This window comes from Phalacrocorax aristotelis, chromosome 3, assembly GCF_949628215.1.
Source record: "Phalacrocorax aristotelis chromosome 3, bGulAri2.1, whole genome shotgun sequence".
NCBI lineage: Eukaryota > Metazoa > Chordata > Aves > Suliformes > Phalacrocoracidae > Phalacrocorax > Phalacrocorax aristotelis.
The window spans coordinates 130893182-130920614 of record NC_134278.1 but is presented as its reverse complement, the minus strand read 5'-3'; the positions used below and the strand labels follow the sequence as shown (position 1 = coordinate 130920614).

The window sequence follows — 27433 nt, the reverse complement described above, 5'->3', positions numbered from 1 at the left end:
AGGGATTTTTGTGCAGAAGGTCAACATTTTGCTATCTACTAATTATCAGTAATTGAATTTAAAAAAAACACCATTAAGTTGTTATGTATTTATGTGTCTGAACACAAAGCAGCAGGCAAAAAAGGCGACTAGGGAGCTACAGAGCAGTCACCAGCTGGTATCTTGGAGCTGACAGTCATGGAACGGAAAAGGGAAAGAAAAAAGGTCTTACAGCTGCTCCTGTGGACTTCTCCTCCCCTGCAAAGAAGCATCTTGCAGATGAGAGATGAAGGAAGGCAGATACCTCCTCATCTGTCATTCTGTGCTCCTGGATCTTGAGGAGTATTATTTCAAAATAGGTGACAGACATACATAGGAACATAAATGAGACTGAAGGAGGAAGAAAGGTCACTCGCAATAGTCTCCTCTGAGAACTAGTTGGAATGCAGTCCTGGGCAGTCCGCTCTTGGTTACCCTGCCTGAGCAGGGGGCTTGCACAAGGTGACCCTCAGTGCTCCCTTCCAGCCTTAACCGTTCTGTGGCTGTTACCTGGCCCCATTAAAACCCTCAGATGCTTCTGTGTGCTTGCCTTGCCCAGGGACTCCAAGCTGTAGGCCCATGTTTTGTGGCAAATTCTGTGCTGCTGAGCCTCTTAATGAGTATGTGGTTATAGATTTTAACTATACGGAAGTTAAACATTTTCCAACATTTAGGAAATCTATGAGACTTGCTTTAAATGTGAAAACTTAGCATAAACAACTGTTCTATTCAGGTTCTTATGACTCTTGTCAATCTAGAATCTGAATGCTTTTCAGAAATTTATTAAGCAACATGGTTAGCAATCTCACATGTTTATCTCTTCTTTTTCATCTCCATTTAAAAACTATGTTAGTTTTGGTGGTTGATACTAGTTTGCAATCCTGTGCGTTTCCTTCAGGTAAGATTTTTTTTTAATAGTAGGAATATCCCTGTATTTAGAATGGCAAGGGCAGCTCTGGGGAAAGAGAGAATTATTTGTAGACTTTTTCAGATAGCTTGTGCACAAATCACTGATGGTCTCAAAGATAGACTCCTGAGAAGGAGCTTGAGCATGGTAAGCTAAGAGCCTGACTCTGATACTATTCCTAGAGAGAAAGAGCCACTGGAAATTCAGCAGTAAAGTTAGAGTTAGCTCATGGCTATACACTGCTCAGGAATACTGATTCTGTTATCACTGAATAACAATTAAGATTACTGTTGTAGCTTTGCACAATCTAGACTATAAACAAGCAATTGTAACACTTTGAAGTGTTGATTGTTCTGCAACATTTTAAGTTGTTGTTTATACCTGCCCAGTGTGGCCAAAGAGAGAGGTGTGAAACTAAAGGCTGTGGTAGTTGAATTTCAGAGAAAGGAAAAAGGACTAGGGAAAAACCCAAATGTATACTATGATTACTCTAATTTCTAATACCAGTTCAATCAGGCATTAGCTTGTCACAAGCTACAGAAGTTTGTTATGGTTTATTGAAAATATGTGGTTTATGAGAGGTATTTGATAAACAGCTTTTCTTTTTACTGCTTGTTACACATTTGACTTATGACTATAAACAAAAAGTCCATATTTTTCAAGCAGCTTGAATGAAAAGCCCTTTCCCTCTGAATGATTTGGGTTTCATTATTGCACGAGATGTGGCTCAAAATAAATTTCAGTATTCATTCATTAAAACTTCCAGAAAAAGCAATAATATGTGTGGTGTGGGGTTTTTTTTGTTTTGGTGGGTGTGTTTTTTTTGTTTTTGTTTCTTTGCTTTAATTAAAAAAAAAAAAGCCCACTGTTTTAATAAAGAAGTTTACAGGAAAAAAAAAACAACCAACCAACTCATAAGCACAGTTCACCTCCTCTCTGTTTTTTGGTTTGGTGTTTTTGGATTGGTTTTGTGGTTTCTTTTTTGGTTTTGTTTTTGGGTTTGGGGTTTGTTTTGGGTTTTTTGTTTGTTTTTTCTTCGTTAAATGTAGAGCCTGTATAAGAGTTGCATCCCAGTAGCCCCCGTTAGACCTTGGCAATATAGTGCCAACCTATATACTTGGAATTTATTATGGTGTCACTCACATATAGTTTATATTTGCGTAACACATGCATGATTATATGACGGCTGTTTTAACGATTGCACCCTTTCTGCAGGCTACTGTATTGGAAATTTGCTGCCAAATTGTCCCTTGATGTGAAGGCAGTGAAGTTTCACTAGACACCTTACATCAGTAGAGGATGTGGACTTTCTTTTAATGAATTCGAAGGCTGAGAATTTAAAATGCAAGCTGCATTCCTTTGTAGGCTAATTTTATGTTCCCACATAAAAAAAAAATCCAAACCATAATAAGGATATTTTTTCAAGCTCTTTAGCTTGTAAGTAGAGACCACAGGTTGACACTATTTTTCCTTTCAAAATGTAATACTGAATAATAGTGAAAGCGTATACAAAAATCTGTCTTTAACACAATATTGATATGCCACTTACATTTCAGGGTAATTACAGTAATTTGGTTGTTACTCTATATGGTGTCACAAATTAGTAGCTAGAAAACATTATGATGCAGTGGGAATGATTCAAGGGCTTTTCATCAGGCTTCATGGTCTTGATCCTGCTGACTGTTACCTCTGCTAACAACCCAGCAATCACTGAATTATTTTGATTTTCGTTCTGTTCATGTTCCTTACTTCATTTAGTGCAACAATATTCATGTTCTTCCCAGTCACTTGTGTGCAGCGTATATGTAAACAGGGATGCAGCTACCTTTGACAGTAGGGGATGGTGGAGCCATTAAGGGATTGCATTTTAGTATAAAGTCAGAAATAACATATCAATATTTACATGACAACAGGAGACTTGTATTAATTAACTTCTGACACCTGCAAGGCTGTTTATAATGAGAAATGTAGCTGGGTTAATCAAAATGACATTTGATCATTTCTGTGAAGTCTCACATCTGTGATACCCCTGGAGAAACCATGATTTCTAACCCCTGCGTTCCTCCTTGCCCTGCGCATTGCATCTGCGTTTTCTACTAACAGAGAAACAGATTTTCAGATAAGATTTCTAAATTACTTTTGGCTAAATCATTTTAAACCTTTGAGGTTTGTGTGGTGGGTTTTGGTTTGGGGGTTGTTTTTTTGTTTGTTTTTTAAAAAGTTCATTACTGTATGAAGAAATGCTTATGTCAGTGAATGTAGCTTCCCAAGGTAAAGTTCGGAGAGAGGAGTGAAGAATTCGGTTGTGCTGCATTTTCTGAAGGTTTTTTTTCCTCTTCCTGGAGCTCAGAAACTTTGACTTCCTTGTTACTGAAGCTTTTGAATGCAAGCACGTCCTGGCCTGATGGGTTTTCTGCAGCTGCGATACCTACGCCTCAAGAGTTTGTTAGTTAAAACTTGTTTTCAGGCTTTATTTTCAAATATAAAAATGAACTGTGAACATATCTGTAAAATTACAGAGGTGACAGTTTAAGGAATGGCAAAACTCTTGAAGATATGTTCAGGGGCTGAAAATACAGCAGCTGACACTTCACTTTAGTAATTTTGGTGGTTATTTGGGGTAATATGTAGGATTCACTAGTATTACAATGGGTTTTTTCTCAGGTTGATGCTGAAAATAATTTTGGTTCATAACATTAGATGATACCTAATTTATCTTTAATTAGTTTTAATTAAAATTAATGCAATTTTAGGTTAGGTTAGGTAACCGAAATCAAACATAGTGCATCATACATTTTCCAAATTGGCTTGTGACATTTTTATTGCGGCTTCTTAATATTTTAAATATCCACTCTGGATTTGGCACTCACTGGGGGATTGAATAGCCAAAAAACAAAGTGTATAGTGATAGTTAAATAAACTCCCTAACATAGAGATGCTTGCTTTAATTGGTTTAAGCACTTGGCCAGGGATGCTGTGTGTATATGCTCTGTGTGTATACGTGTGTGTGTGTATATATATATGTAAAAGTATATAAATAGCATTGTATATGTATGTATCATGGCAGCCTGTTTTAATATCGATTCATCAGATGGCTACAAGTAATTCCGTCCTATCACCTTAGTTATCTGTTTGCCCACGGAAATATTATTACTCAGGTTGGAATGAACTAGACTAGAATGTTATTGAATGTTATTGAGATGGTAGGATGGTCCGTCATGCAGAGATCCTTAGATCAGAGGAAGGGGAGGAAGTAGACAAGCTGACAGAGATTGATGAAAGAGCAACCACCTTTTATAAGAAGTATAATGGGGTTTAGAGAGCTAGTTAGGTTTAGCAACTGAGAAGGGAATTCCAATCCCTGTTTCTTGTCCCTGCTTGAGTCAATAAGTAAGGGTTGTGGCTTAACTAGGATTTATTCTGAATTTCAGTCTTCTCAGGAGGACTAATCTGAGGATCAAGAGCCCTTCTTATGATAATCAGAAAATAAGTTAGCAACAGGCACAGGGTTTAAGATACCAGTCAATACCCTAATGAGTCATATTTTTCTCTTTAGATAGGATAAAGATTTATTGCATTTAATACATGAGTTAGGAGTTGCTTCTAAACTGTGTCTTGTTCAATTTACATAAAATAAGCAATTCTCTGATTTTTGCCTTAAGCTCAAGCTCAACAAGAGCAAGTGAAGTTCTAGCCAAGTAACTCTAGGAGGGTCTGTTTTATCTGTGGTTGTTAAAAAATAAAATGAACCTTTCAATAGAGGTAGTCTGGTACATTCTTTAGTTGTTGCTGTGATTCTGAGGGTTAAGCTCGCATTTTTAAGCCTGATGTATCTATTCTTTTTCATTACTCAGATGAAGATAAAAGCAACCAAACAACCCAAGAAACAGTCTCTGTTTCACCTCAGAACTTTGAACATATTCATGATCAGGATGCAGCTGTACAGGTAACACCAATGCACACAGCAACGCTGATAACTTTAAACGCTAAGCTGAAGCAAAGGTTACTAGGACAAGCAATGCCTATTTCCACTCTTGCATTGTCCTCTGCATGGGCCCGCATTTCTATCTGCTGTTGTGCATAGATCAGAACCTGTTCTAGCTAGGATCTGGATGGAGGTGGTTATAGCCATAGTCAGAGATGTTTTCCCATCCCGTTCCACATGAACAGCCAGACAGCACAGGGGTGGGAATAAAGTGGCACTGAGAGGAAAAAAAGGTTGGGGGCCTGTTTTTGCAGGTCTGCAGCTAAGTAAAGGCATGTGGAAGCACAGCTTTGAGTGGGCTCCTCTGCAGAGGAGCCTTCTGTAACAGGCAGGGCAAGATGACTCTGAAGATCTGCGAGTCCTGAGATTTTGACTTGACTCTGTTACTGAGCTAAATATCTACTACTGATGGAAAGCTACCAAAGCTGTAAAGCAGCAGTATAGCTTCAGTTTTCCCCTGTAATTTGTAGAAGTTAAAGGATACATGTTCTATGTGTGCCTGTTCTGTTGAGTGAAGCTTGACTTGATAAAAAAGCGTTACTGTGAAATGTGTTGGCGTAGCAGAAATCAGCAGAGAATTTATCCTGAGAAACTTTAAATGGTTGCATCTGTCTCTAGTCTCTCTCTCAGTACTGTATCAAAGCTGCTCAGGATTTCTTCCCATTATTGTTCATTTCCGTTTCCACATTATTCTCTGCATTGATCCCATTTTCTTTAACATAACATGGGTTTTTTTCACTTTCATATATTTTCAATATGCATCTGAAATAAAATTTTTATATAGAAACATTTCTGAAAGATAAATGTTTTATTGCCTTACAAAGGGATTCTAATGGTAACTATAGTTTGTGAATATATTGCTTTTCAGCAAGAATGTGTATATTTTTTTAAAAGCCACTTTTATCTAGTGTTTCAGAAACAGCTAGGTAGCACATTAAAAATACCTCCTTGAACTTCTGTATTTGTCAAAATGTGTGTCTGCTTGGAATACTACAAGATAGGAATGATGCAAGGCCTTTTAATTAAAAAATGAAAATATTTTCAAAACGTTGTGAGTGACCATTTGTCTATTATTGCAGAAAGATGGAACCGTTACTGTTTGCCATACTGAGCTGCCATTAGATGATGTCAGAGGCCAATCTTTCAAAGCCTCAGCAACACCCCTCCTTGAGACTGAAGAAGATGCTTTTCGTCCAGTGTACAGAGGAGCTTCCAATGCTTTCTGTATCCGTCTGTTTTGTATTGATGAGAAGCATGAAACTAGGTAAGTATGGATGAAGAGTTACTGCTTTCCTAATCTTAATAACAACTTTCAGTGTTACATTTTTAGGAGAAATCTGAAAGTGACAGTACCTGCTGTGGTTAGGTTGGGTTTTTTCTGACATCTTTTTTTCATTTCTCATTTACCTTCATGAATAACTTACTGAAATTTTCAACCTCCGGCTACAACTTCCCATCTCTGGTAGGACCATGTGGCCAAAAAATTAAGAATTTATTTTTGTTAGAAACACGCTAGTTGAAATTGTAGAAGGCACCCAGTTCTTCCTCTGAAGGAACATTAATTCTGAAGCTGGCTAACCCTGAAAAGAGCTAGATGTTATCGTACTGGTCATCTCTGCTCATGGGGCAGTAAAGCTGTTTTTAACTCTGCAGTTAGATGTTCTGATTTCTATACGCTCAGTCTCCCATCACTGAGAGAAGTGATTCCTTTTTCTAGAACCCACTACAGCTGAGGGAAGACAAAGGCTTTTTATCTTAAAATGATTGCTGCTGCTGACCTTGAAATCTTAGATGCTGGTGGAGTAGAATAGGTCTACAAATGTGGTTTAGAAATTTTTTTCCCCCCTAATTTCTCTGCACCCTTGAAGAGAGAACCTATACTCAGTCACATCAGTAAAAGCCTCTCCAGGAACATTGGCCCTTTCTGATTATGAATGAGCCCTGCTCTTGCTTATACATCCTAGAAAGAAAGATAAAACATGTAGATACTTAAAAAACTAGGCAGAAAGAGGCTGAGCACACCCAAGATCTTCCATGCTTTAGAATACACGTAATTTCTAGAGACACAAGGTATTAGTAGCAAGGACTTTATAGATGAGCTTGACAACTGTAGTACCATTTGAAAAAATGTCTTTCTTACCTGTAGTAGTAGTCATTGGTGACTGATGGCATCTGAACTTAGCTGGCCTAATGGAAACTTAGGAGTAAGCTTGATTAAGAAGAAAAATCAGAACTCTTTGAAAACTAATTCTATTTATTAAGCTGATTCTTGATGAAGGAGGGGGCCTACTCAAAGGGATTAAACACTGTGAATCTGCTACAAATGCAAATATCCTGAGTTACCAAAGCAAAGCAAACACATAGCCTTCTTGGTACATATTTACTGAGTAATACAGCTCAAATTCATTAGGAAGAGAGAGAGATGCAGTGCTGGAAGTCTGTGGTGTGCTTAGAAACACTGATCAATGTACATATGACAGAACAATCACACTGCAGAGTCCATTCCAGAATAGTTAATTTATGGACAATCTAGTCTAAAATAAAATTTAAGCAAGATAATTATTCCAGAACAAAATAACTTTAAATTAAAATAATACTGAGGTGAGGGACTTACTCAGGAATGACTCCATTATACTGAAATAGCAGTTCAAAGCAGTGATTTGTAACTACGTCAGGAAATAACCTCTCTGTAGACTAGTTGAGTTCTCTGCTTATAGCATCGTGCTTAGGATAAGGATCTGCCACTTCTTTTGCCCTCTTCTGTCGTTCTGCCCTTCGTATGCACCATTGTTCTTTCTGCTCAAGGTATGTCCACAGTGTTTATCACTGAACACTGCAGTCCCGTTCTTTTTTCCCTGGAGACATCTCTGGAACAGTTTGGATTCCAAGATGGGTATCTGTGGAGAAGATAGCATTCCTTTCTGAAGACTTCTCCTGAGATTAACACTCATGCAAGATCCTCTTCCCAAAGCTAAGGAATCTGTAGATATTGGGGTTTTCAAATATTTTGCTTGTGTGCTTCCTTAGTGCACGTTTGCTTGATCCACCTGTTTGTAAAAGAGACATTAGAAAAGCGTACGTGTTTGAAAGGATGGTATGAGGTAATCCTGACTGTATCTCAGAATTTTGTCCTGAAGGAGTTACTGCTGACCCTGTGCAGCGTGGATCCAGAAATAACAGTTTGGTTGAAGTGTAGGTATGACTGCATCTTAGCCCTTAAGGGAGGTTTACTGCTGGGGAATTTGTGTTACCCTGTGAAGTTGCTAAATGTTTCTGTCTCTCAAATCTAGAGCTGTTCTGTGGCTTGCTAGTGCATTGAAAGTGAAATGCAAAGGAACTAAATTGCTAGTCTATCTGTAGCTGTTTGATACCTTTTTAAGCCCCCTGAAAAATCACCTACCTTCATTCTTGTGTTCCCTGTTGCCAAGAAGGTGCTGGATAGCAGAGAATAGAAAACTACATGGCAATGCCATTTTCCTTTCCCACATTTAGCTATTCTATTAACTAGTCATAGTTATGTATTATATAGGTGAATATATAATACCCCAATCTGGATCTGTATTTATAGCTTTTTTTTTAAGTTTTTATTCAATCATATTTTAATTAGAAATTATTTCTTCTTTTCATTCAGTAATGTTATTGGTGAAGTAATTAAAGGGAACTTAATTACAGGTCTGGAGAGAGGAGGGGTTTTATTAGTATTTTTAGGTAATATATATCTGTATTGAATTTCTTCAGATGACACATTTTGTACAGCAGAAAAATATTTTATAAAGCTTCAGCGTAACTCTATTTGATGGGTTTAGAACTCTTTGATAGCCTTACACATCAGAGAAACAGCAAGAATTTGCTAGATTTCTCATGTCTTTTTAAACTCAAATGTCATATTTCACTGTCACCATGGAAAAGAGAGTGGAATTACTCTAAACCAGTAGGTGAGAAGTGGAAAGAAGTAAAGTGTTCAGAAACAATTTCAAAGTATTGATGTTCCTGTTAGTCTGATAAAGTGCATTGGATAGGTTTAGCAAGCAGATAGTGACAGAACTCTTGGTACTGGATGAAAATATTGTGGAACATAGCAACAACTGTTTGTAACCTCGATTAATGTTTACTATGTACTAATGCTGCTCTGACAGTCCACAAATGACTTCTGAAAAATATTGGGGTCGACAAAATGAGGACAGTCAATCTTTTTTCTTTCAGTGAAGAGCATAATGTTTTGATATTATTTCAGACATTCAGGTTTATTCTTGTTAATAGTGATGCACTACAAGTTAACAACTGATGTGCAGCATGCAACATCTGCAATGGATCAATGGTGAGCTAGCAGAACTGTGAATACATGTTCCTTGCACTATGGGGTTGTAAATATTGAAGCGTATAGGATCTGTCTGATATGCGCTTTATTTAACAATATTTACTCTTGGTTGCAGATCGCTGGATTTTTTGCATTATGTTTTCAAGCTTTTTCCAGTACGTATAACTAAAGTTTGTATGTGTGTGTACGCGTGATGGGATGGTAGTGCAGTCCCCAGCCAGAGTATTTAGATGTGGTACCCAAGTAAGTCGGAGACTCGCAGGAGTATGCCATGGCTAGTTACCCTGAGGGGCTTGACTCCTCTCCTTGGCTGCTTTTGGACTTCGCATACTGCGTACGTGAGTCCTTGGTTTATGCTCTGTAGGGACTTTTCTGAGACGCAAGTTTAGAAAGCAAATGTTTCAAACTCCTTTAAAATAATTCATAAATTGTGACTGTACCTAAATTAAAAATAAAACCAGGGAAAATACACTAGAGGAGGTGGAGTTAAATCCTAGAAAACAGCAGTATTAAGGAAATCCATAGTATTTACCTGTAGCCTAAACAGTGGCACTGAAGGTTTCTGTTTAGGGCAAAGCTAATGTGCAGCAAATAAGGAAGTGAATTTACAGTGCAGTAGCTATTTCATGTTAATGTCCTGTGTGATCAATCTTCTATCCGAAGTAACAAAGTCCACTGTCTGAGACATTCTTAACGGACACCGCAGTGTGCTGTAAATTTACACTACAAATTACTGCACGGTAGCATACCTCAGAGCCAGGTCCTGGTGACGAGAGGCACAGACTTGGCCCTGAATATCAGCATGTTCAAAAATGCTGCTTACACCAAAGAACATTCCCAGAGAAAGTGAAGACAGAATGCATTTCAGATTTCTAAGTAATTTATCTGTCCAACAATGCACCTGTCACTCCTTGAAACAAAACGTCACCATGTGTAGTAAGAAAAATTAATCACACAGCATGCTTAAAGAGAAGGAAAGGAGTGAGGTTCACGTGATATCTTTCTACAGAAAAGATGCCATAGGATAATCAGCCAGACTAAACTGGTGAAACATCTTCCAGATCTGTGCTACTTGGGAGTCTCTTGGCATGTATCATGCTGCATGAAGTGTCTTCCTGAATTGTCAAGAGTTCTCCAACATCCCTGTATGCAGTGAGATTATCTTAAAGCATGTATTCAGTAAAAAGGGATGGGAGAGACTCTGGTGGAAGGGAGTGCTTGAACAGTCGGGATGGATAAAGTTGTTTGTGGTGTGCAGTTTTATCTCCAGAGGATGCCCTCTTTCATCTGAGAGTGTTCAACTGAGATTCCTGCATTCCTTTGCACCTCTGCAACCTTTACAGCACAGGTCTGTGAATGATTACATTGACTGCCAACACAGTGTGTCTTTTATGCAAATGCACGCTGTAGCGCATGCACGCCAGTGGCACCGACTTCAGGACAAGCTGGACCTCACTGCGCATGTACAAACTTCCCTTCATTTAGTGTACTGTGCGTGCAGTGCAAAGTCAATCCGTGCATACGCACTGGCTGTTTGTTCAGGGTTTTAGGACATACTGCTCTAGTTGATGGTCTCACCTGGCTGCAAAGGTGAAAAAGATCCCAGACAGACATATGTTGTCCTAAAATTTTGCTGCAGAAGAATAGGAAGGTAGAAAAAAGGACCTTTTAGGGGAAAATGTTAGCCCTAAAGGTGTGGGCAGAGAGATGATGTTCCTACTAGGCAGTTAGACTAGATGATCATAGTAAGTCCCTTCCAACTGAAATATTCTATTCTACTGAGGAAGAAAAGGGGGAGAGGGGGTGGAAAAAAAGGACCGCTAGGGAATATCAGGATATTAAGTAATGAGTCTTTACTATGGGAGCTAGAAGACCCGTTTCTGTGAGACAGCTTAATGTTGAGCTCATCCGTTCCTTTGTGCTGCCCAGGCATCAAGCAGTACAGCAATACTTGGAGTACATTGTAAGCTCTGTGTTCAGTTTATTTTCTTTTTGTCCCCTCTAGTCAGAAGCTTCTGTGTAAAGCTTGCACTGAGATCACTAAGAGCTTTTATTGTCTGCAACTCTTTTTCAGGACAAAGACTTCTGTGTCATCCTCGTGCCACATCATGTACCAGAGTTCCACCTGATCCAGAATTTTGTTCGAGCTATCCCCTTCTTTACTTCCAGACTTGGTCATGAGCTTTATGTGTTCCACCGTGCGGGATTGCTCAAGTGAGTCATGTGCCTTGTGGCAACAAATGATGTACTCTGAGCTATTTTTATGGAATATGCTTGCTTCATCCAACCTAGCGCCAGATGGGGATTCCTTTGCTACCTCAGATCAAGCTGGTATTCTGCACAGTGTGTCTTGCAAAAATGGTAGCTTGAGTCCCCAAAACAGTGTAGGTGAATAGCACAAGACTGTGTCTGGAGCAATTAGGAGCAGAGCTAAATAACTTAGTCTTCAGCGGCATTACTGCAGCTCTCTTGCTTCCTGTTCTGGAATGAATCCTAAGCCTACTCGGATGTATCTCCTCACAGCACTATACTAGACAGTATAGAATAGCCTTATATTTTCAGTGAAATAAGGTAGTTAGTGACATTATTTTTAATGAAGCAAAAAGTGATATAATTAAAAATGTAAAAGCAAGCAGTCTTCTGACTGCCAGCATCGATGTATAGTTTCCTTTAAGTAAAAATAAGAAGTGCAATGAGAAGATTCATTTTAAATTTGCATATACAGTACTAACTTAATGAAGATGAACATTGGTACAGACAAGTAGTTTCTTCAAGTTACCTAGTTGTGGACCAAGGCCAACAGAGAAACGTGGTGCAGCTTTTGGCCCTTTGGACTTGGGTCAGGTTGTATTAACATTGATACTTGAAAGCCTGGTGTAAATTTAATTCCTGGAGACATGGTGTAACTCTCGTAAGAGGAATTTCTGGAACATGCAGAACACAGCAGTAACCTCATTGATGAGTATCTATTCCATATAATTTCTCCAATTTTTTTTGTGTTGAATCATTTATTCGATACCTTTCAATTTCTGTGATACTTTGAATGCTTCTGTAGTCTGAAATACTGGTGAGCTGGGACACAAAACCTCTCTTCCTATGACTTCTCTTACGTGGTATGGGTTTTCCAATGCTTTGTTTGTATAACAAGCCTATACGGGCCCAAACACCAAGCTTAAACTGTGCACAGTTAGAGATTTTTTTTTTTTGTCTTAATGTAGCTAAATACTGCGTGGTTTCAGAGAAATACTTCTGTTTTAATTGCATACTTAATCACCTTTGATGGTATACAAATAGCTCATGCAGGAACTGGCCAGCTACTCTTGGACCTATGCAGAAGCTTTTTACCATGGGATGAGATTGGGCTTCTGTGTACCATGTCAGAATCCAGCTGGCTGAAGAGAAGGCCACTGGAGTAATTCCTGTTAATCTCAGTCACAGCTGTTCAGTAATCCACCAGTAGGATCAGTAGTCATACATCCTCTTGCGATTTTGGTCAAAATTAAACTTATCAAGGCTTTTTAAAAAAAACCCTTACAATTCTGATTAAATTGTGTTTATTCCAAATGATACCAGCCCTTCCATGAAAACAGAATAGGGTCATTAGTAGCATTTTTGAAACGCTCTTGCAGCTGTGCAGGAAAGTAAGGAAAAATAGCATTTCATTGAGATTCAGGATAAGAAAAGCTATGGAAGAAACCAGATGAAGCTTTTGGAAAGTTCCTGAAGAACAAAAAACTCAGTGCAGAACAGCAGATACTCTCTTAGATAAAACCAAAATAAGAAAAAGTAAGAGATCGATATATTGTACTTGCACCAAGGGCTTTCAAAAGGCGTGTAAGTGGAAAAGGAAGTCACAGAAAATGGATTAAAAGAAAAACAGGGGTAAAAAGATGGGAATATGAAGACATGAAAGGGCAAAATCAGAAGAGGCACAGGCACAAAATGAGATACTGATTAGTAAAGGTTGTAAAAGGAATAAGAAAAAGTGTTAAGTACACAAAAAGCGAGAGTGCAGCAAATGGAAGTATAGGTCTGCTACTTAACAGTGAAGGAGAAAAAATAACAGATGACAAGGCATAGGCTGAAATGCTTAATGGATACTTTCCCTCAATTTTCACTAAAAAGCATAATAATAATAATAGCGTCCTAGTCTCTGAGCAGTCGAAGGAATTGGGCATCTAGAATGAGTTAATTCATTACTGGAGGAGAAATGAGCACAGACCTTGGATAGTCCTTCCTACTATTTCATACTTGGAGTGGATCTAGTGGTTTTGTGGGGTTTTTGGGTTTTTTTTGAAAGTTTCAATATTTTTGCATGTTCTGTTTTGCCTCAAATTAAAACTGTAGTTCGTTATTGGCACAGCTGCCTTCTCTTGGACATGGGTAGGGAGAAAAACTCGTGTGCTGGGCTCGGTGGAGTGGCAGGAAGATAGCACGCTCATGGGTTGTAGAGTGAACCATAATGCTGGTCTTGCTGACCAACGTCCTCATCTTCTAATTAACTCTGTGGAAATGCATGAACAAATGTGGAAACTAAGCTGATGCTTGCTTAGAAGTTCAGGATTAGTTTGCAATTTAGTAATTAGATGTATGCTTTTGAGCACTCAGATAATCGAGTTGGAAACGATCGATGAGACTGAGCTGTGAAATTTCCCATAACATATCAGATGTTTGTTAGGCTCGGTGTTTTTAAGGTACTAGTGCTATTCATTAAAACCATGTTCCGCAAAATCAGTCTCAATGTGACTGTGACTTAAGCTGAAGAATAGCACATACAAGTTCAAATTGAAAACAAGAACAACAGGAATGGAAGTTATACTATATGAATTGCAAGTTTTTAACTCTGGGTGAAAGAACTTAATTCTTGGAAATTAAGTTGTAGTTCATTTCCTTGAACAACACTCTGTAAGTCTTTGTTATATGAGCCTTGTTAAACCAAGAAGGGTCGATGCCTTTAACAGGCAGCATGAGAGGGTTCCTCAGCTGCTGTAGACTGTCACCATGACGTAAATTTTTTTAATAACTGGTGGGTAGGAAGATGTTCTATAAGAGAGTGTGTAACCTAGTAAGTGCCAGGATATTCCTGTCTGTAGCTAACATGTTGCTGGTTGTATATATTGCATGGACGTTTTTATACCATGTCACTGTTGTGTGATTGCTAATTGGCAACTTATATTTATCAGAGGCATTTTATTTACCTAAGTTTATCCTCATTTGAAGATACTCTTACTATTTGAAGAACCGAGGCATAATGCAAATGTTAGTAATTTGTTCTTGTTGGGGAAATTGATGGTTTGGGATTTTTTTTATAGGTCATTTAATGTAAGAAAGGCAACAACCGATGACCTCCTTGCTGTCAAAATGCTCGTTCAAACCCTTAGCTTGAATGAAAGTATACTGAATGACTTAAAGATATTTACTCTGGCTCGCAGGGATCCGGTGAGTATTTGGTGCAAATGTAAGAGAATCAATAAATACCGGTAAATACATCCAGAATTATTACATTACTCTAAGCTAGGGTACCCTACATAGTATATAGGCACTCAAGTCAGTACCAACAGCTGGTATAGGCTGTATTCAGCCTGACTTGATAGTTAACCTAACCTGTGGCCTATACCAGCAACCCTCTGCTTTGGAGACAAGGAGGAAAGTATTTTAACTGTGATTGTGTGGTGAAATACACAGTTATGATTAAAAAGAAAGATTAGTGATGAAATAGAAAACATACCTATGTTGCTTTTTCCTTGCAGGATGGGACCCCAGTGCAGGCTTTCATAGCAGAAGTTTTGGATCAAATAGTTGGCGTTTCTGTTATTAGAGACGAAATGGTAAATTCTATTTCTGTGCTGTGTGAAAAAAGTAACACTTAGCCCTCAACACTAAAGGCTGAGTTTCATGCTTGCCACTATATATGCACCTAGCAGAAAGCATGTGTAAAAGACACTGCTTCTATACACTTCCTTTCTCTCTTTCCTGACTATGTAGACTGGATTATTTTCCTTCTCATAGATCATGATTGACACAAAGATTTAAAAAAAAATAAAATTCTGTTATTTGCAAGAAGCTGCTGATGCGTCTGAAAGTATGCCTCCTACATCTCTTTGGTTCTTTAGCACAAAGCCATTCTGCCTCTGAGTATGTTTGTTTGTTATCACTTATTTTGCCCCCTAATTTCCAAAGTCAATAAGCAGATTTGCCATGTGTACTGCAAAGGGTAGTAGTTGTCCTTCTGGGTTTGCTTTCTTAACTTTTTTCCCCAACAGTAGATGCTGAGTGATTATGGATTGCACACTCAACTTCAAAATAAATAAAAGCATATGCTCTAATGGAGTACAAAAAAAAAGAATGCTGCACATTATTCTTGAAAAGTAAATGTTCTTTAAGGCTTACTTTTGTGCATTCTGCTGTTACCGAGAAGGTAGATTTTGGATTGTCCAGCAGCTGTAATGCTCAGTTTTTAAAATGAAGAGTAGTCACTCCTATTGTCAAAACTGGCTCTTAATTATATTAAGAGGATTGATATAAGAGGATATAACAATTTCTCTTGAGTGTATAAATGTGCAAAAATCTCAGCTCATCGCTTCACCAGAGAAGACTTGTTGGAGGGCATTTCTTACCCAACTTTCCCTGTAGAATTCCCTTAAACACTTAAACTGAAAAAGGAGGATTTGAACTCAGCACACCAGAGTAGTTTTCTTTTTTCTTTTTTTTTTCCTTCATGACTGTCTATTAACTTCTATCAGACATTGTTGTGAAAGGTTCAAATATGCATTCCCTGTAAATAACTGTGGGTAAACTGCAAGAGCAGGTTTTGATACAATGAAAATATTTTCAAGAACAATATGTTCAGTTAGTGTGCTTTAATTGAGGATAACTCTCAAAGGCACTTAATTTCGGTATACAAATATAGTTCCTTAATTGATAGAAAGCAACCCATCGGCACTTGCTAAAGTATTGTATATTTAGCTGTTTCATCACTGCTGAATTCCAAATTCTTATTTTCCAGGATATTGAGTATATTCGATCACATTACAACATTGAAGATTTTATTCATTTTAATCACCACCAGCAAGAGGAGCATGGACATCTTTACCATTTTGTCTTAAATCCTGTATTTCGTCACTATACAAAACACTTCCTAAAGGAGATTCTTCGCTTGGCCCACAAATCTTCTCTTTACTATCCTATTTATCCACAGTATGTGGAAGGCAAGGTAAGGAGAAAGTTATTTGTACTTTTTATATTAAATATTGTCACCTTTGCTCACTTTATTTTTCTCTTTGCTTCTGTGAATGACTGTAAACAGGAATTTTCTTAGCAACCTGCAGCACGTTGTACTTTTTCCTTGCATGATATAATCTGCACTCATGGTCATAGCTGTTGCATGGTAGGATTAGTCCATAGCATGCTCAGCAGTGCGTGCGAGTCCAGATTTACGCAGTATCTTCAGGAAGCACGGGGTGGAGCAGAAATTTGAAGCGTGCTTGGCCTTGGCTCTTTACCTAGTCTGTGAAGAGAAAGGATCTCTTCCTAGGGGGTGGCTCCTTCTGAGTTGAGTCACTCTTTGCAGATGTCTGTTTCTCAATTGAATTTAGAGAATCTGAGGGCAGCTGTTCTCTAAATGTTAGATGTCTGAAGTTACACACCTTAGTAAGTTTCCCTGGGAGAAGCACAGTAGAGAAATAATTTGTTTGCTTCCTCCTCACTTGTTTCTGGGAAAAGTATATCTGCTTCTTACCCACATAGGTTTGTGTATTGCTGTTGCCTGTGCGTTGTGTCAGCCCTTTCCATAAATGTGCTGTAGTTCTGACAGTCAAGCTTCTGCCCTTGCCTGTCCATTCCCAAAGATTGGTTCTAGGATGAAGTAGCAAGCGTCCAAGATTTCCACTCTGGCCTAAGTAGGACCATGTGTCTGAGTTGTAAGCTGTAGTTTGGGTTTGACATCGCTTCTTGCCCTTGTATGGGATGTATAGGTGAAGAACCAAGAAACTCACAACTCATTGGCTGAGGAGACCAGCATAATAGTTTTTATGTAATTGCTTTTAACATGCTAACACACCTGGTATATCTCTGTCACTTACAAATCAGTTACCAATCATGTTTTAAAAGAAAAGGTAAAAAGCGCATATAGTATCTTTATGTTTACCAATGATTTTATTTCCTGTCGTAGTTTAATAATAGAACCTGATCAAGTTGTACCATCCCACATACTGCTGCTCAGCTGCATAATGAATTTTGAGAGGTACTGGTGTTTGTTTAGATTCAGGACGAAGTGGAGGGCAGGGAAGAAAAAAAGAATGATGTTACTGGGCATAACTTAGCATGAGCGAATGCAAGGGGACACTATGAAAAACACATCCAGGTGGTGTATAAGAACTCTTCAAAAGTGATTTAGGTACTCTAGACGGTGTTCCGTCAAGTCAGTGGGACCTGGGCACCACAATGTCATTGAAAATGAGACTTGTGTTTCTGCAAGTGCCACAGGAGAACTGTAAGAACCTAACACTGTGGAGAAGATCCATTTCCGGGAAGAACGTAATTTGTGGAAGCAAAATAAAAGATTCTTGCAAAAATGCTCATGCATGTGTCATGTCATCGGTGTCATGTCAGAAAAGGGAACACAAAGTAAAATTTTCAAACATGTCAACTCATTGATGTGTAGCCATCTAAAGCTGTTATCTGGCCGAGCCTAATCACCTAGGCTCCTGCCAGCATTAATGGAGAAAACATGGTGCATCCAGAGGACAGCTCATCCATCAATCATGACTGCCTATCTTAGGATGGGAAGAATTGCCCTCTGGAGATGCTCATCCCTCTAACACTGGGGGGTGCCTGCATGGCTAGCTAAAGTAAGCACCTAGCTTCTAGGTGGTGACCGAGATGAGTTCTGTTCCTGGTGACTTAGGTTGCTTACTGATGTTTTTGAAACTGCCACTGCTTTTAACATGGGAATTTTGACAGGTTAGACACAGGTACATTTTCAGAAGGGTGTGTTTTCTTGCTTCTCCAGTGTGCACTTTTGTGGAGTTTTGTTAAGTGTTCTCTTGAGGAGCCAATGGCCTTGCATGGCATTGGGTTCTTGGATTCTTAAGAGGCACTTAAAAAAATGCTGTTTAGTGGCAGTGGATGGGAGAGGGAAGGTAAATCTTACTAATGACTGCAGTTTGTTCTATTTCCAGGCTATAGAGTTCCTTTAAGTTACTTAAGCTAATCATTGCTTTCTAGTAAGTGGTAAATGTGATACGTTACTCAGTCCTCAACATAGTAACATCAAGTTTTTTCAATATTTGTGGATGGAGCGGTGCTTCAGTGTAATTTAGTTTGCATTAATGTTCATTCTCTATTTCCTGTAATTCTTTTTTTTCCCTTTTTATGTCACAAGTTATGACAGAGCCAGTCATGCTGTAATAAATGGAATACAGCTATTTCTAATGATCCATGCTATTCACATTAGCGTTAGGGGTTTGTTCACTTCAAGTTTATGCCGGTTTATTAACATTTATCACTTGGATGAAATTGACATTTTAGTCGGTGTAGAATTTCTATATAAATTCATAACCATTCTTTGCCAAACAAGCAAAGGTTAGCAGTAAGCAGATAACATAGCTTAATGAGGTCAAATCAAGCTGATTCATGATCACTATGGAGAAAAACATCCTCCTGGGGAAAATACTTGTGCTGAAAAATCCCATAAACCAAACCACTTGTTTATCTGTCATTCCCACAGAGATAGTAATGTAATTACTCTCATAATTATCTTCATTAGTGTCAGGAATTATCTGCAATTCATTCCTCTGCTCTGAGTATGTTTGTTTATTTGCTGATTTTTCTCTCAGATTTAGCCAACAGAGCTAAGAATTTTGTATTTGCAAAGCCATATACCAGACATCTGTGGTGCGCTGTTCTGACATTCTCTCTGCTGAAATATAGATCGCTGTCTTTCAGTTTCAGAATCCCTGTGCCCATTCCCTGACATCTGCCCTTCATTACATGGTTCCCGTGCGACCAAGACGACAGATTGTCTATCCTCTGGAAGAGCTTGGCATAAACGCTCCATCAGAGCAGGTCTCCAAGGATCAGGTGGGTAACAGAAGCAGCAGCAGGCAAGAGGCATAGTGCCAACTAGTGCCGGGTTTGGCAGATGGGGCAGCATTACCATCTTAGTGTTGATAGGTTGCTTCTTAATTACATTGAACATGGTGTCCATACCCTTACAATCCCAGCTTTGCTTCTGCACAACCGTTGCTGCTTCTGAGCTTGAGTTTCAAATGCATTATAAACAGCAATCATTGAACTATAACATTTACATACTAAATGCTTACATTTTGACAATATTTTTTCATGACGTTAATTTCAAACTCCCAACACGTTTTAAATGTTCTGACTTGGTGTTTACCCTTTTTCCTGGTAAGTGTTTTTTTAGGTATTATGCTCTGCAAGTGGAAAAAGGCAATGTCACGCTTCTGACTATTTCTGTAGAAATTGCTTAAGTAATTTTTATTTTTCACTCCCAAAGTCAGGTTTCTTCCATGCATGAGATACCCTCAGAGAACTTCAAAATACCAGGAATGATTTGACAGCAAAGGAAGAGAAGGTTTTTACCACCAAACAGTTCTTATTTGCATAGCACTCATGCAGTCCAGACGTTCTAAATTAAGTCTCTTAAAATTTCATTTGTTAAAAATGTAAGGCAGAATAAGGTGTAAGTTATTTAAGTAACTAAAATTCGATGTGTAGATGGTTCCTCACAAAAGTAACTGGCAGAGCTGAAATATTAGGAAAAAGACCATTAGTGATGGATATTCTCAGTAGGAGCTGTGATTTCCTAAAGAAACATAATTAGGGAGCTTTATGTCTGTCTACTAACTTCCAGTTGGCTGAGATGGGCTCCCATATAATATTTTTAGTGCTGTCCTTTTCACAGTTAGTCAGTATTTTTTGGCATCCAAAACTCCTAATTAGGCAGCAGTTGGCAAAGCAAAATCCAGAACGTGGCTGAGGCCATTGATCTGAGTCTGACTTTGTTGAACAGTCTGCCCTCAACGTGCGCATCCCTGCGTTCCTCTTCTATGCAGAATAAACTATCTGATGCTTTTCTTTAAACTACTTCGTATTTTACCTTTAAAATGAGCTGTTGCTATCTTGCTGGAAGAGCTCATCTTAGCAGTTTTGTAGGAGCTGGAAAAATCACAGACTTCCTGTGTTTGAGAGATTCGCAAATCTGTAGTCTTCTCCGTTCCAGGTTCTTCCTGAGGATTTCTGAGAGTTGCAGGTAGTGACATAGTTGTTTAAAATCCGGAAAGTTTAATAAGTTTCTATTTAATAAAATGTGCGAGAATTTCACTAACAAAGTTATGCTAAAAAAAAAAAAAAAGAAGGCTAGCCACTGTATAAGTATCCATGCATATGTGCCAGCGTTAATTATAGATTTTTGACAGACTGTGTTCTATCAAAACTGACATCTGGGGTTGATCCCTAGGTGGTAACTTGAGGATAAAGCTAGGCCACTACTGCTGCCTGTAGTTTTCTCAAATACCGAGAATTTGAAACCATACAAAGCTAAATTGACTCTTCTGTTGAGTGAATGCAATGACCTTTGGCCACCATGTGTTGAGGAAGCTTTATAACTTAAGAGTTTACCTACCATAGGGGACTGAGGGTACTTATGAAAGGAAGAAGCTGGTGCTGCTTTCGGATCTTGGATGGTTTGTTAGCTCTGGTAGCAGCCAGGCATCAGGCATTTGTCCTCTCTCTACTCTAGTGTTACAGAAAGGAAGACTGATCCCTGTCAATAATCTTGCTTTTCCCTGCAAAATCCTGCAGCTAAGTTGCAAATAAAATTAGGTGTATTTTAGAAAATTAATATAACCAATTTCAGTAGGCACAAAATTATTCTACCTTTTTGTAGCAATCAAAAGGCCTGCTCGGATGCTCTGTAAACAGAAAGACACAATTGGTGTTGCAAAGAGCAAAATACCCCATCAAGGAGTTAAATGTGACAACTCTGCAAAATGGAAAGGCTGAGAATTGTCACCTTTAAAGATGCTGTGAGAGAAGGTGAGACACACTTTGGTCGTAGAAGATGCTAGCAGGCTAGGAAGTGAAGTAAAAGGGAAATGGAAAAATGATGTCTTAAGGAAAGCGTGGAGAGGAGGGAGAAAAGTGAAAGGCAAAGAGGCTAGAGTAGGAATTAGTCAGAAGTTGTCTGAGGCAAGCCCCTGGATAGCAGTAAGTAGAAAATGTCTGCTGTCATCTTTGTTACGGTGGTTTTAAACAAGATAGGGGCAGGATCTTGCAGGATCTTAAAAGCTTTGGGCAAGCAGGGATTCCAGGTAGCTGAGACCACTCCTCATTTCTTTGTCATACTTCTCTGTTCTAGCTCACCAAGCTTGTTTTGGCTGATTTGTATTAAAAAGCACTTCTTTCTGACGTTAACCCACGCTTGCTTTGTTTCTGAAAGCTGGAGGACGGGTTATTATTGTAACTCATTTCAGATAGCTCTGCAATGATGGCAGGATTTTTTCATGGAAATTACAATACAAAGATAGTAAATGCAAGTCAATTTCAGAAATGTAAAATTTTCATTTGGCTGCCGGTCCTAATTAATTGCTTGAGTATCTGTCGCTTACGATGGAGGTAATAAAATTCTTGCTTTGATACCCACAAGATGCCCCTTGATATCTAGCCATCAACATCTGCTTCTCATCTACTGCTTTTTCAGCTTTCTGCCTTCCTCTTGTTCCAGCCTTTTTTGAGCTATCTCTCTCCTTTTCATGTTGCAAAATTTATTTTTCACCAGTAACAGCTTGGGGCTCAGCATTCAGTGTCTAAGCACAGCTCTTGATTTGTGCATATATATCTCTGTAGGCCATTAGTAGCTTCGTGTCTTAGAGAGAGTGCACAGTGGGAGCCCTAGGGCTCAATCAGTTTGTGTATCTCTTTAATACGTTCCAGCCTGCTTGTGAGCATGAAGAGATTCACTCATAAATATTGAGCCAGTACAGATAACTCAACCAGGACCCACAAGGACTCTTTCCTGTTTCCTTCCTCCAAAGCCAGAAGTGAAAGCAGCAATCTAAATCAGAAAAGCTTTGTCCTCAGCTAATTCCCATGAGTTGCCAGTCCAGATGGATCTCGGCTGTGCTGGAGAGGTGGTTTTCCTGCAGGTCTGGATTGGTTGTTACAGACAGATGAGCACCAGAAATATTATAATCTGTGGTATCTTGTTCTCATTGTCCCTATGTCAAATCTCTCTATTCTACTGCAGTGTCTGGAAAAATCACGAAGGGGGGAAGCCCTGTGTACTGCCCTGCTGTGGGTTCCTGGCCTGCTCACTCCTGCTTCTAGCAGGCAGTGTGAGCTGTATTTCATGGTGTCTAAGAAAGCACAGGTGCTGTTTCTTGTAGTCTCTCTGGGAAAGCTAGATGTAAAGTAGAGAGATTTAATCTTAAAATCCAGAAATTTATCATACAAGAACATAACTGAGCATTACCTGAATGACTGTTTAACTGAAGTTTTCTAGCCACCCTGTTCCCCCCGTGTCCTTGTGATATTGCTCTCGGTTCAATATTGTTTCACAAACCAAACCAGGCATTTGGTTTGTGTTGCCTCTTTGGTTATTGTTGAAATGACTGAGAGACTGAAGCAATGCAGAGTTTAGGAACCCTACCCGTTCCTTCTCCCTGTTGCCCGGCCTTTTTATTAAAGCTTTGCATAGGTTTTTAAGGCAACCACAAGGCATTTTTTCCATTCTCTCTTAAACCACAAGTCTGTGCTGCTTCATCTCTTCATCAGAAGGTGTGTCACTTCCCAAGCAGTGGCTCTCCATTTCCTAAAGGGCTGCAGATTCTTATGAACATAGTAATGTCTTCTTATAACAGCTGCTAATGACAGAGTATGTTTTTACCCCACTCCTTGAGATGGCAAATATATTTTGCTGCTGATTTTCTATGTCTGTTTCTACAAAACTCTCCCATTGCTCTTCTGAAAGAGATTTGGATAAACCAGGTGAGGACTGACTGAGAAGGCACAGAGAGGGAGGCATTAAACTCCCTTGTCTCCAATTGCAGCCCTCTGGAATGGCACAGATGCTAATGATCTTATTTGCGTCTAGTCCTGGAGGTGCCCAGACTTTGGGATGCCTGTTAAGCCTATGCCTCTGCAGCAACCATATTGAGAGTTCCACATATTAGCTCAAAATTGCATCAGGCCATGCATCTGCCATGCCCTAGGGTTTCATGACACAGACCAGAAAAAGATCCTGTCTGCTCATTAGACCAAACACTTTCTACAGCTGTTCCAAATCAAAAGGAAATCTCTGATTTTTGAATTCTGAATCGGTAACCAGTATTGAAGCGCCAGTTGGCAGAAGATCCAAAGATTCAAAATCTTAATTCCCACAGTGTTAAAACAGATTAGATTATGATTGTGTTTTGCACATCTGTCAGTCATTTCAGTCATCTTACGTTAAAAAACAATTGGTTACAACAGAATACTAGATATCTTATAAAGTGCTGCTGGCCTTTACGGTGCATGTAATTACCGGTGGAGTAGAAAACTATGGATAATTAAATAATTTTTGATGACATCTTCATAAATAAACAATTTATAAACTTGTTTGCTTTCTCACCATCTGGGAGCATTCTGTTATCCATCTGCTTCATGTAATTATCAATAAAAGGGAAGAATAGGTGATATAATTAACAAGAATAACTGATCCACAATGAAGAACAAAAATGTCACACATCTGTTGAATTATTTTCTTGTTTCTGCCCTTTCATTATTATTCATGCTATTGGGTTTATTTTTTTTTTTTATTTCATTGACGCATTCAAGCTGTCAGGCTTTATTGCACAGTTCAGAGCTGTTCTGCTACAGCTCATAAAAAGAAGACAGAACAATTATTAAAGCATTGCAGAAGCCCATGCAGTGAGCTATAAATTTGTTTTTAAAAAACCCAAACAAACCCAACACTTTCTTAGTTAATTCTGTACTTCTGAAGTGGTGCTACAGGTGCATTACAGGAAATGTTTAAATCATGGCAAGAAGTAGTGAGTGAAGGAGGGTCAGGCAAAAAGCTGGAGACAGATGCTCAGCCCAGCTTTGCATTTTCTGAGCTAGTCGACTTTAAACTTGCTCAAGAGTTGAGTTTTGCCAGGATGACTGGATAGATGTCCAGGATATGACTCAGGGGAAGAATGCCTGTACAGCAGTGAGTTCTGCACTCCTTCAGAGGCTGTGATTTCATTTCTGTGTGATTAAACAGTGTGCTTTCTTGGTAGCCCTTCATTTAAAAAAACCAACCAACCAACCCCCCAAAAACAACCCAAAACCCAAACAAACCAAACTGCAAACAAAAATAACTTGCATGTTACATACTTTAATCTGCTATTGGAGATTATAACTTTTCCTCAGGAAACTTAGTTGAAAGTTGGTTTCCCTGATGAAAAGCACGCAGAGGACTTTATCAAGATACTGTTTTGAATCTGAAGGAAAGACCTCATGCACATGGAATTCAGTAATGCAGCGCATGAAAACATGCCACCTTTTGTTCTGAGCAGTGGCGTCAGCTGTGGGAGGTGGAATCCTGCTGCTCCTTCACTTGCATTGCTTTACAGGTTATGTGACTTGTACTGCTATTAGAATGGTGAAGTGTGCTTAACTCATCTGTAATGAGTTAGTCTTACTAATAGTGCTAGGGGCTTTTGCCTTTACTGTTTTGAGCAAAACTTTCACTGTCCTCTTTTCCCCTCAGAGCAGTCATGGAGCTTTCGCTGTCACATTATCAGTGGTGTGTACTGTTTCGCGAGTGTGTAGCCTGTGGCCTCCCTGACTCTCTGGACCATCCAGAAGGGGTTGGCAAAACCGAGAAGCTAAGAAAAGCAGGCCTATTGTCCATATTCTTATGTTGTCTGTGTAGCCCTGCGCTACCACATGACAGTGTTTGGGGTCAGAACATGAGAAAAGGCTGAAAACTTGCCCTCCTGCTTGTAATCTGGGAAAAATGGAAGCTTAACCGCAGAAGAAGTGGTGAATGTTAATATAAGATTCAAGAAGAAATTGAAATACAAGGCACTGCTAACTTAATAATAGTGTTTAGTGCCAGTATGCGTGTGTTTTTGTGTGTTTACGTGACTCCACACTGATGCTTATGGCAAGTGCTAGGAATAAATGGTCTGAAAACAGTTTAAAATAATTGAGAAAAAAAAAGTACAATGAGAGAAAACACTGAAGATTTATAAAATATTTTAAAATAATACACCATTGTTTTTAGAGTAATCTTATGACTTGTTCCATCGAGGTGTATGTTCCTACATACGCTTTATATTGCAGAAGATACTCAAATGGGTTGCAAGTGTAAGTTCTATCCTGGACTATATTAAATGAGCTTTTTTATGTCTGTTGTAATGTTGCAGGACTTTAAAATAGGATAAAATACGTCCTGTATGCTTGTTGTGATTTCTAAAAAAAATTTAGCTATCAGGTAAAACTAAAATCTAAAAAAATTTCAAGCTTGACAAAAACTTTCACTTTTGGGGCACTTGTTTAAGATGGAAAATAAAACAGATAAATCTGAGTGTTTCCATAGGAAACTCTTCTCTAGATGTTAGTGCCTCCCCCAGCAAACTCTTGATGCATTTCACTCGCTGTATTTTCTACCTTCTTATGTTTAGGCCAGCTAATCAGAAGTTGCCTTAACTCTTTACTTGTGTGTTGATGTCTCTGTGCAGTTGGGACATACCTGACTACACCTTTCTCAGTACTTCTTACTGAAAAAATTGAACAGGATCTTGAATGTTTTGGATCAGCAGCCCAAGCTGAGCATAATCAATTACCCTGACCTGTCAAGGAAGAGAAGTAGAAAGGACTCGGAACTGATATGCTGACAGTTAACACCTTGCTGTCGTGGTGCCAGAAAGCAGAGGAAGAGGGAGGGACGTTTGCAGCACGTGCCTGCAAGCCCCAGCTGGTCTAGAGAATGCAGCTAGAAAAACTTAGCTCAGTTGCATTTAGAAGATAATAAGAACAAAGAGTTAAAATAAGGTGATTTTAAAACATGGGGGGGAAAGTCTGTGTATGACAGAACAATCTGTTCTGAAGAAGCAAAGCTCTTTGCTTCTAACCGAACAGTTGAAAGAAATTGAGGGACCAAGGCATTTTCCATCTTATGCAGCCAAAGAGAAATGTCAAGAAGCGGACAGGTACAGGCACAAGTGCTATAAAGCCACAAAGCCTTCGCTTTGGAGTGCATGCTCACCTGAAGTGCAAATGTGTGTAAGAGCACATCTCCATGCAGCTCGTGGAGCAGCAGTTTCTGGGAAGTATCCGTTCCCATCGCAGTCTGTATGCATTACCACAGAAGTAGGTAGCCATGCTTCCGAAGATGCCTTCTCTCCAACTGTACTCCGTAATAGAAGTTGAAAGTGCACTGAATTACTAAAAGTGGTTAAGAAAAGCTGTTGGTGCTATTTTACTTTATAGCTGTGTGCCTTGCACAGAGTGTATTCTGACTTTGTAGAAAATCTGTAGTAATGGGAGGTTTCACTTTGGCTCGGTATCAGTTCTGTATGAGTTCAGTTGAGGCACTGGAATGTGCTGAATGTGGCTAAGATTCAAAAGGTTTTTTGGTTTTGGTTTTTTTTTTCCCTCTTAATCATTAAACCTCTACTAAGATAACAGAGAATAAATATAGCAAAGAGAGCCTAGGTAGGATGGGCAAGAGAATTCCCTGCTTTTTAAATGTTAAGATTCACGTATCAAAGTTAAAACAGAAGCATTCCTACATGTTATAATTTGTATATGAACACACTGGTATTACAGACAAAGGCTTGGTGTGTGTAGTTTTCATTTAACCAGGAAAGTAGTATTAATTTTTAAAGAAGTAACTGTTGCTTAAGATGCTATTGTGTTTGAGTAATGAATTTTTAATGCTTTTGTAGTACGTGTATGGATTAAAATCCATTATTTATTGTACCTCCACTTGGTTGGTAAAGGTGATGATTTTATAGCACCAGTAGTCATGCAAACACAGCCATTCTGAACTGATGGCTGATAATAAATTTCCTTACTGTAAATGTCAGTGGGTTTTGTGTGTTGCTGCCATTACATCTTGTTTGGAAGGCAGAATATTACACAATTATGGGAGGCACCAGATGGCATCATTAACAGAAATGTTCTGAATGTTTACCACTTATGTGCATGTGTG

At 38.9% G+C, this 27433-nt stretch overlaps 1 protein-coding gene across 1 annotated transcript in view; it reads left to right on the top strand.

Moving 5' to 3' along the window:
* Positions 1-27433, top strand: part of CFAP61 (cilia and flagella associated protein 61) — a 117376-nt gene that overhangs the window by 17083 nt on the left and 72860 nt on the right. Inside the window, exons 9-16 of the mRNA XM_075089694.1 lie at positions 4780-4871; positions 5990-6174; positions 9344-9383; positions 11303-11442; positions 14541-14667; positions 14979-15056; positions 16235-16441; positions 19174-19308. Coding sequence (XP_074945795.1) covers positions 4780-4871; positions 5990-6174; positions 9344-9383; positions 11303-11442; positions 14541-14667; positions 14979-15056; positions 16235-16441; positions 19174-19308 — 1004 coding nt within the window. The remainder of the gene's footprint in view (positions 1-4779; positions 4872-5989; positions 6175-9343; positions 9384-11302; positions 11443-14540; positions 14668-14978; positions 15057-16234; positions 16442-19173; positions 19309-27433) is intronic.